The sequence below is a fragment of the Thalassophryne amazonica genome, chromosome 19 (genome assembly GCF_902500255.1).
Source record: "Thalassophryne amazonica chromosome 19, fThaAma1.1, whole genome shotgun sequence".
Lineage (NCBI taxonomy): Eukaryota > Metazoa > Chordata > Actinopteri > Batrachoidiformes > Batrachoididae > Thalassophryne > Thalassophryne amazonica.
Window position 1 is genome coordinate 60185122 of NC_047121.1, and position 10328 is coordinate 60195449.

The following is a 10328-nucleotide window of genomic DNA, read 5'->3' on the forward strand; positions in this document are numbered from 1 at the left end:
TTTATTTTATCAAATGTACATTCTACAATATTTTTTGGTATCATTTTAAAGAATAAACAATAATAAAACAAAATAATCCACGGATTAAAATTTGTCAGTTCTGGACTGAATGTTATTTGATGACAAAGGGAATTGATTTGATTACAAATAAATAACATTCCTAAAACACAGCATTACTGTGTAAAAAAATAATAATTACAGCAAGCTGCCAAAAGAAGATTCCACACAATAACTGCAAAACAATATTTTAATTATATTAACACTCAAATGAATATGATTTGCAACGTACTTGAAAAAGAATAACGTGCAGTAACAGTTCAAGGCAAAAAAAAAAAAGCAGAACACACTCATAATATGCAGGCAAATGAACAATAAATTAGAACAATTTGGGATTTACAGCAAAATAAAAGTGCTGTGGAAAATGGCAGAGATAAATATTTTTTTTGATGTATTTTCAGACTCACTATTATTATTAAAATAAATCCTTTTTGCAGAGTGCAGTATTTGTCGTCCACTGATACATACATCATCATTAGTGTTTGTGGCACGTGCAGATTTTCCTGTGGATCAAGTCCAGGGTAGGTTCTGGAAACATTTGGCAAGTCGCCTTCAAACAGATTTCTTTTTTCTGTTCTTTTAAACATTGCATTCTGTGGAGTCTTTTGCAAAGTAAACATATGCACCAGTAACAAATAAGACCAGAAAATGAGCGAGGAGCATTTCTCACACAACAAATTTGTTCTTGGTGGTTGAGCCACTTTTGGTAGCTGTGTCTGCGTGGGATTGGTAACCGATCGCCATCTTCATAGGGAGACCCAGACGCTCCTTGTAAACTCTCCTGTTGACAGAGAAACATGTCGTAATAGTACACTCCCTAAAAACACACAAATCTATGTTTTTCTACACAACAAATTTTATACAGTATTTCTACATACTGAGGGAGTATAGCTGTGACACTAACACTGATTTATTCATCTTCACTCTACACGTCATGATAGGGCTCTTACCTATTTCAGCTATGCGGAACCTTTTCTGTTCAACTGTTGAACCTGAAATCGTATTTATTTTTGCACTGTAGCTGTCAACTGCCATATTTTCTGGACTTTAAGCAGGTTAAAAAAGAAACAAACCAATAAAAACTTGTTTGACTGGTCCTGCAAGTTCTAAAAATACTATTTTATCATCTATGGCTACAAGAGGGCATCGTCTACACGTGTGGCAAACTGCTCCTGTATACTGATCTCAGCGACATCCCGGTTGAGCCACCATCCACAGCAGAAGGTGGCCGTAATGGACCAATAATCTGGATGCCAACCAGCATAAAAGAATAAGATCTGAATGAGGATACACTGGGTCTTACAGTGAAATGGATAAACCATGTTATCAAACTGAAAGAAAACACTCCTGAATAAAGAGAAGAAATAAACCTTCATAAGCTATTAAATAATTACTATCATGTTACTGGGCAATCAACTTGTTTATACTTTGTGGAACAGCCAAAACAGCAATGAGGAGGATGGCCAGGCTAAGGTAAGGCTAACCAGAATATATATATATATATATATATAAAAGTATAATTAATTAAAAGCAGGGATGGTGGGCAAGTGGTTAGTGTGCTTGGTTTCAGTGCAGAAGGTTCCCAGTTCAAATCTCACACTTGTCACATTTCTCCATGTAATGTGGAGTTGCATCAGGAAGGTCGTCCGGTGTAAAAGTTGTGCAAATCCACTATGAATCTGCTGTGGCGATCGTGAGTGAAAACAAGGGAGCAGCCAAAGGGACATACTTTTTTAATTAATTAAAACGTTTATTTACATTTAGCGAGGGAAACGTGCATGTTTTGGTTCTTGACATTTTCGTCTGTTCAGTGGCGATGAGAAGCAATTTCCTCTCAAGTTCCTTGTGCATCATGCAATAATATTAATTAGCCCATTACCTTCTGCTGGCTAACTTGAGCTTCCACTGATGGGAATCTGAAAATGATGTGAAGCAAAACAGCAACAAATTTCCAGACATAAAGGGTCTTATGGATGTTGGCAACCTATAGCGTTCATTCTAAAATAGATGGTGAAAGTACATTTTGGCGTGTCCAACTCCACTTTGTTACTTACACAGCACATAAGAGAAGACACAGAAAATTCTACTGCTGCAGAGTGTTCACATACAATTTAAACATATGTTACTGTGCCTCACCCTATATGCGTGACAGCTTCTCGGTTCTCATAGTCTGAAGTCCAGACGGCTATTTTGTCTCCTTTTGTGCGGATGTTGACCACGGCTCCGCAGACGTCATCACTGTAGTCATCAAAGGCTTCTCCAACTAAGCACAGGAGCTGATTAAACGGCAGAACAAAACTAAATTAACAGTACCATCACAGTAAGAATCACAAATCAAAACTCCAAACTCATAATTAGGTATCAGAGGATTTGCAAATTTAAAAAATTATGCTGCTAGAGATTTTTTAAATACATATACATACACTTTACACAAACCTTCCTCGAACCAAACACAACACAATGATACCTTATGTTATTTACTAATGAGGCCCGAGAATCCCTTGTTTGATTAAAAACAGACAAGCGTACAGTTTCCAGCCAGTAGCGGTCCAGGTCTAATCTCCTCTGCTGCTTAGTGAGTGTGATCAGCCAGCGCCCGCCGCGCTTGTTCCTCTCGTCCTCCCACATCGGTTCAATTCCATCCTGCATCAACGGTCGAAAACCTCCGTTACACAGCAGAACCCAAACAACTGCAGCAAAACTTCAAACAGCTCAATGTTTTAGAAAATGTACAAAAAAACAAAACAAAAAAAAAACCAAATCTTCAAATTCAGCTACACACTGCAGCGGGATGAACAAAATTGCAGCAAGAACGTAAAACAGAGAATGTGTTTAATAATGTTTTCATTATCACCATATTTACCATTGATATATTTTAAGACACTTAACTGAGTCGACATATTATTTTAAAGGGAGTTCATGAGAAGTGCTTTTAAACAGCCATAGATCTTTATGACACGGTGAGAATATTTGCTCCGACTTTAATACGTCTGCATTCCACATCATTTCAAACTTACTTTAAAGAGTGAGTAATCACAGCCTGACATCAGGTTGCTTGATAACTGGATGTGATTGTAGAGACTGAAATGACGACAGCAGAATGTTAAAAACAGGAACTTGTCTTTTTAAAAACAAAGCATGACTGTGACGTTTCCCCCAACTCACAGCGGAAATGCAGACAACCAAATGAAAGTGCAAAATTAAACGCTTCTTACGCCCAGAAATCTTCAACTGTGTCAAATTTGGAGATGAGCCGCAGGTTGGCCTGCCATGTTTTGTTCTTGTCGTTCTTGAAGAACCAGAGAGACCATCTGTTGGGTGAAGTGCAAAACCGATGAGCATGAATGGAACAAGCCCCTAATTAAACACGTGGAAAGCAAACGCAAACAACCAGAGATCATCAGCACAAAAAAAAAAAAAAAAGGACGATGATACGGGGATGACATGATGTGGAAATCAGTCAGATTCTTCACAAAACCACATCCCTTTGTCTTAAATAGAAGCAGATTAAATGTAAAAAGGCTCTGACCTGTTCTGAAGTGGGTGTTTAATGTACGCCTCTGGGCTTACAATCTCCTGACCTGTATCCTCAGCAACATCGTCATCGAGCTGAGACAAACTGTTTTCCTGAAAAACAAAACAAACAAACAAACAAAAACAGCAAAAAAAAAAAAAAAAAAAAATGTTAGAAGCAGTACATAGTCCCAGTATTCCCAGGGTTTTTACTGCACCAAGTGGAAATGTATATTTTCTAAGGCTTTTGCCAAAAACTTGAGTGAAATAAGTCATTCTCTCCAGGTATTTTGGAAAAAGAACTCAAAAACAACACATGCTACTATTTTACAAGTCTGCACATTTAAAGGACATATAATGAAGCCAAACGATTTACAATTAGGTTAGCATTCAAACACCGGATTAACAGAAAAAGCAAGTTTGTTTTGCTTATTAAAAGTCCAAATGACAGATCAGTGTGCTTTACTTAACATATAGAGCCAAAAGTCATTCTTCCAAAAAAAAAATCTGTCTATTATTAGTCTTTTAGAAAGATTTTTTTTTATTGTGTTAAATCATCCCTACAAGTCTTTTTTTTTGGGGGGGGGGGGGGGGGGGGGTATGCAACAAAAACAAAGGATGTGTGTAATGAAAATACAAATTTTTAACAACAACTGTAGGGCATATTTCACAAAGGTGCCCAAATTTTCTCTTTCTAAAGGCATAAATTAATTTAGATGGAAGGGCACAGACCAAAAATAAATTGTATATAAAATACATACATATGATTCCATTACACTTATTTGTATAATACTTCATAGACTATTAGCAGTCTAAACCCAAAATAAAATGCCAAAATAATAAAAAACACTGCTCTTTAGTTTGCTCAAGAATGAGCCAATAATTTGCAAAGATTTTGTGAATTGATGCAGCAGACCAAAACAAATGGAGCGTGGCCCAAATTTGGCCCGCGGGCCCCAAATTGGGCATCAATTTACCAAAAGAGTTCAGATTCCAAACACTTGCAATTAGGGGCCAGTTGGAAATGTTTTAAAAAATCATTTTCACCTCTTTCACCAAGGACTTTTAGACTGTCACACCCACTTTTTTTTTTTTTTAATAATTCAGCTAACGCCGCGTCTCAGGAATCACTGTCAAGTTTTTATATTTAGCATTTTAACCGCTTAAATAGTTTTTAATGCATACATTTGAGTGCCGAATTTGTTACAAGAACACAATAACCCAAACCGTTGCAAAATGAACATTTCAGGTGGACGTTCATAAGGATAAACTGGCTGCTGAAGCGTAAACAGTTTTTTCTTGCGGGATTCGGGGACTGCGCGTCAGCGTAAAGTTGGGAGATCATCGTGTCCACGCGCACGGCGATCTTCTTTTTTAAGGTCGTGGCAAAGAAGACAAACTTAAACCAAATCAGAACACTGCGTGTAACGACATCCACCTTCAACTTTTACCCGAAGACTGGTGATTGAAAGCGTCTAAAGCGATAAGATCTGATTTCGCTGCAGAACTACAACAGGAAGCCTGATGAACGTTTGGATTATGTTTCGAGATGAAAGTGCTCACCGGTTCGGCCATCGCCATCTTACAAAGCTCTATTAGGAAAGTTGACGTTGATTGGTCCGAGCGACGTCAAGCCGAAGATACTTTAGTCTGAACCAAGATAGATCGATCTTATGACCCACCCTCTCCCTATAATTACTGTAGCGGCTCCTCTGTGGGCTCTTGACAGGCGTGAAATATTAAAAGAAAGAGGGAGACGGGACCAACAGTGCCAACATTAACCCTGTGCAGCTTCACACTAAATAAAGGAAATAAATAAAGCAAAAACATCAGAAAGTCTGTTACACACGTCCCCCCCTCAACACGAAACGTCCTCGTTTCTGGTACCACTGTAAACAAAGCACATACATCATAATAAACAATAACATCAACAAAAAAACAGTATAACAGACTCCTGAATAATTGGATGTAATTAGCATCCACCAATCACCGTAAAATCGCTGCACTGGACTTAAAACCTAATAAAGTCTTGAGGTGCGCCGGAGGTCGTACCTCTCTTCCCCCACGAGATCGAGTGGGCACCGATGCCCCCAAATCCCCCCAGAGTCCGTAATCTCCACTCGCAGCCTGAGACTGACCCTCCACATCCGGGGCCTTGACGACTGGCCGGATGGGACTGCAGGCCAGAGGAGCAGCAGGAGGTGTATGCGTCGGCAGTGGCAGAGTGTATGGCTTGAGTCTGTCATGGTGAACAACCTGGGCTCGTTCCTTCGAGTCCAGAGGGTTAACAATGCGATATGTCAGGGCATCTTCCCCACCTGAAGCTAACACCTAAGCAATCTGATAGGGGCCTTTCCAGTGTGGCGCCAACTTGGTGCGGTTTTCAGTGGGATTATTCAGCCACACCAGTGCACCCACACCATAGGCGCGGTGACAGCCACTTTCGTCGTAGTACAGTTTCTGCCGATCATGAGATTCTGCCAAATTGAGCCGAGCCAAGCCGAATGCGGACTTCAACCTCTCTGCCATAGACGACACATACTCCGCCTGCGTCCCTGCGACCCCGCAGTCTCGAATACATGATGGTACATGCACGTCAGCTGGAACCCGCGCTTCACGCCCGTGCATGAGAAAGTAGGGGGTGAACTGGGTACTGGAATGCTTAGAAGTGTTGTAGGCAAAAGCCACTTGCTTCACATACGAGTCGCATTCACCCCCATGCAACAGCAGCATTTTAGCCAGTTGATCAATCAGAGTCCTGTTATGACGTTCCACCATGCCATCAGATTTGGGGTTGTATGCTGTGGTGCGTGTTTTCTTCATGCCCAATCGCTGACACAGGCTCTGAATCACTTCTGCCTCAAACTGGCGGCCCTGATCACTGTGAAGGACTTCGGGGACCCCATGCACCAACACATAATCCTCAAACAGGCAGTGAGCCACCGTCTGCGCTGTCTGATTTGGCAGGGCATACAGATTGACAAATTTGGAGAAGTAATCCTCCACCACTAGAACGTATCTGTTCCCCCTGGAGGTCAAAGGTAACTCCAAAATGTCTGCCGCCACCCTCTGTAGTGGACGGGCCGCCTGAGACCCCCCATAGGTGCTCTCAGTCTGGGAACAGGGCACCGGCGGGTCTGGCAGGCCTCACACTGCTCGCACCAGCGTCTGATGTCTCTCAACATGAAGGGCCAATAGTAAGACCGTCGGGCCGTCTCCCACACTCGCTCCGCCGAGAAGTGGGCCGCCGTAGGCTCCCCATGTAATTGTCGCAGGAGCTCCGGCACCATAGATGAGGGGACCACCACCTGAATTTGGTCCTCCCCAGATGCTGTCGGCCGCACAGTCCGACACAGCAGTCCACCTACCATTGCTAGGCGGCTGAAATCTGTTCCAAGTTTCCTCAGTTTGGCAGAGGACCCCTTGATTAGCTGACGAGGTAGTTTAGCCGCGTTCCGTTCCAACAACCCCACTATGGTGCTAATATCTGGGTCCTCCTGTTGCCGGGCCCGGAGCTCAGAGTCGCTCCCCGACAGGGAGTAGGCAGCCTCCGGACCTGAATTGGACACCCCGAGAGGTGAGCAGCCCGACTCTCCCACGGAGGCGACCGCGAGCTCCCCAGCCGGCCTATCTGGGTTCCCTCGGGGGGAAGAAGCTGGTCGGCGCGACAGTGCATCCGCGTTGTTGTGCTGGACACCAGCCTTGTGAATCATGACCCAGTTAAACGGGTCCAGCTCTAAAATCCACCTACTCCTACGACCCCATTGGGTCACTGTCCACAGCCATGTTCCTGATGCCCAACAGCGGACGATGGTCAGTTATGATAGAGAAAGTGGAAAGCCCCACATAGTGTTTGAACTCACGCACGGCCCACACGACCGCCCACAGTTCTCTATCAAAAGTGGACCACCTCCTCTGCGTTTTTGTGAGGGACTGACTGGCATATGCCACTACTCTCTCGACCCCCCCCTCATCCTGTGCCAACACCGCACCCACTGCCTCACTGGAGGCACCGGTGTAAACTTTAAAGGGGAGTGCGAAATTTGGCAGTGTTACCACAGGAGGAGGAGGTCAGGACCCGCTTAAAGTAGGAAAAGGCCTCCTCACACTCAGTTGTCCATTCAAAAGGCACATTCTTACCCACCAGGTAACTCAGTGGGGCCGCATGTTTTGAGAAGTCCTTCACAAACCTCCTGTAATACGAACATAGGCCCACAAATGCTCTCACCTCCGCCGAGGTACGTGGAGTGGGCCAGGCCCTCACCTTGTCCGTATTACGGGGATCCGGTTGGAGACCCTGCCGAGAAACCACGTGGCCCAAAAAAACCACATGATCCCTTAAGAAATGGCATTTGCTTGGATTCAATTTCAGCCCGGCCTGCTGTATCCTGGACAGAACCTCCTCGATGTGGAGGAGATGAGTTTGACAAACCCATCGGCATGGCCCGCCACTGGTAGAGGCCCCTGCCGGTTGTAAAGGCTGTCTTCTCACGGTCCTCCTCAGCTACCTCAACCTGCCAGTAACCATTAGAAAAGTCAAGTGTGCTGAACCAGGCCGAGCCTGCTAACAAATCAAGGCTGTCATCCACACGTGGTAGAGGGTGTGAATCTTTAATCGTCACAGCATTAAGGCGACGGTAATCGATACAAAATCTCCACTGTCCCCCTTTCTTCCTCACTACCACCACCGGGGATGCCCAGGGACTGCAACTCTCCTCTACCACTCCATCTGCCAGCAGGCTAGCTACTTGACGCTCAATCTCAGCCCTTTTCTCGGGAGATGTGCGATACGGCCGTTGTTTAATGGGGGGATGGTCACCGGTTCTAATGCGATGCGATACCAATCTGCACTTGCCTGTGTTCCTGTCCGACAGGTTGAAAACATCTGAAAACCTCAGAAGGAGCCCTGAGAGCTCCTCCTTCTGCTGCATGGTAATGGGTGACTCATCTAAGATGAAGGTGCTCCTCACTGGCAGAGGTGAGGCGCCCCCAACATTAGCAATACTGGGGAGGGCTACCAGGTCATCTCTCTCCAACGAGTGGACCTGACCCAGGTGCAGCCCCCGCTTCACTTCCACGGCTCCCCCAGATGGATTGAGAACACGTGCTACTGTGACCCCATCTTTCACACTATTCACAGAGTGAGCTACCACAAGCCCTGTCGACTCTGGGGCATTGGATTCCAGATACCCTTCAAAATCCTTAGCAGGCAACATAGCACCACCAAGAGAACCAATCGTCACTGGCACTAGGGCCTCACTTAAGGGGGGTATAGTCACAACATTCGCCACTGTCACGTTACAACAGTCGGGGGTGAGCTCCCCCCCTCGCAGCAGTGGCACCACGACATCCCCTAATTGCAGTACCCCTCGCCCCAGGTCCAGCAATGCACGGTTCCTAGTCAAAAAATCAAGCCCCAGTAGAACACTCTGAGTCGACTCCCTCAGTACATAAAAGTTATGCTGCCAGCAGGTCGGACCCAATCGGAATGTCACTTCAATAGACCCCAGCGTATCCAACATTTGCCCATTAACTGCCCGAGAACTAACATAGTTCTTTTTCAAAAGTCGGTTCCTCAAAGCGGGGACCGACATTCGAAAATCTGCACTGATCAATGAGACATTAGCTCCCGAGTCGACTAAAATAGGGATCTCGCAGCTTTCCACCACACCCCTGACGTAGGATGTGGAATGATCACAACTGTCCACAGTAGTGGTGCTCTCAGTCACGTCCTCAGTCATGTCATGCTGTACAGGGCCCTCGGTCTGAGCGGCTGGCGTCCGGGCCTCAACCCCAGCTACTGTCCGTTTCCCTGGTGACCGCCTTTCACAGATGCTTGTTGTGGAAAGAAACGCACACCGCGTCTCCTCGGCTCCTCCTCTCTGCGGGACCTCCAACCAAGACTGGGACTCCTGCCCCAGGATGGCCTGGCTGTTGGAGAAAAACCTCTGTCGCGAGGATAATCATGAGGTGGGCGGTTGGGAGAGCGTCCCAAGCGTCTGTCCTCAGACCCTCTGGATTGACATCCGGACTCCCCACAGGCACAGCTACAGCGCCCCCCAGATGAAGAGCGAGGACCACGATCTGTCCTGTTGGCATATCTGGCTCTCAGTCTCTGATTCTCTCCGTACAACTCCCTCATTTCCATTCTCATTACACACATGTCCTCATTTAACTTCTCCACGGCCCTCTGAAGGCCATCCGTCACAGACACAGACTGGACAGTTGCACTCTGACCCAGGTAAACACCTGTGCTTGAACTCCCACTGTCTCTCTGTAGTGCCGCTCTGGCATTCTCACAGTGCTCGGCCACAGTCAGGGCCTCATCAACGTCTGCTGCGCCCTGCTCCAGGCACTTAGCTTTCAACGCTGGATCTAGGCCGGCTAAGAAACGCCGAAACTTCTCTTCTCGCCGTGCATTGCTGCCGTAGTCTGGGAATGCTTCCGCCACCAGGCGGCTCACGTCCGCTGCGTACACCTCCAGGCTCTCCCCCGGAGAACGCACTCGAGCAGAAAGGCTGTCTCTGAAGCGGTCCAAGAGCTGTCTCTGCCCAAACGCTGACCCGAGCTTATCTTTAACAGCAGAATAATCTCTCTTCACCACGTCAGGAAAACTGTCCCACAGCAGAAAGGCCGTCTTGCAGAGGCGAGTAGGCAGAATGCGCGCCAATTCATCATTACAGTCTCTGCTGACAGATGTCGCCCCGATGGCTACCTCCAGCTGCCGTACCCAGCTGTGAAAGCTCTGGCTCCCATCA

The 10328-nt window shown here is 45.9% G+C and overlaps 1 protein-coding gene across 2 annotated transcripts; it reads right to left on the minus strand.

Annotated features, from left to right (window-relative positions):
• Positions 1-229: 229 nt before the first annotated feature.
• Positions 230-5180, minus strand: eif4eb (eukaryotic translation initiation factor 4eb). Of its 2 annotated transcripts, XR_004557827.1 has the most exons (8): positions 5134-5180; positions 3587-3684; positions 3273-3368; positions 3075-3138; positions 2587-2700; positions 2194-2333; positions 637-838; positions 230-597 (listed from the first exon to the last, which is right to left on the minus strand). XR_004557827.1 is itself a non-coding variant. In XM_034159452.1 (7 exons), exons 1-7 carry the CDS (start codon positions 5149-5151, stop codon positions 724-726), a joined length of 645 nt encoding a protein of 214 aa, XP_034015343.1. In that variant the 5' UTR covers positions 5152-5180; the 3' UTR covers positions 230-723. The 2 variants fall into 2 exon arrangements, 1 of the variants encoding a protein (XP_034015343.1); XM_034159452.1 differs by having other exon boundaries at positions 230-838.
• Between the last annotated feature and the right edge of the window lie 5148 nt (positions 5181-10328).

What these genes read in the sequence shown, in the direction of transcription:
- eif4eb (XM_034159452.1), bottom strand. An exon ending in AAACACCCACTTCAGAACAG is followed by an intron (nt 3,369 to 3,586) that starts GTCAGAGCCTTT and finishes TTCACCCAACAG; the next exon opens with ATGGTCTCTCTGGTTCTTCA. An exon ending in ACCGCTACTGGCTGGAAACT is followed by an intron (nt 2,334 to 2,586) that starts GTACGCTTGTCT and finishes CCGTTTAATCAG; the next exon opens with CTCCTGTGCTTAGTTGGAGA.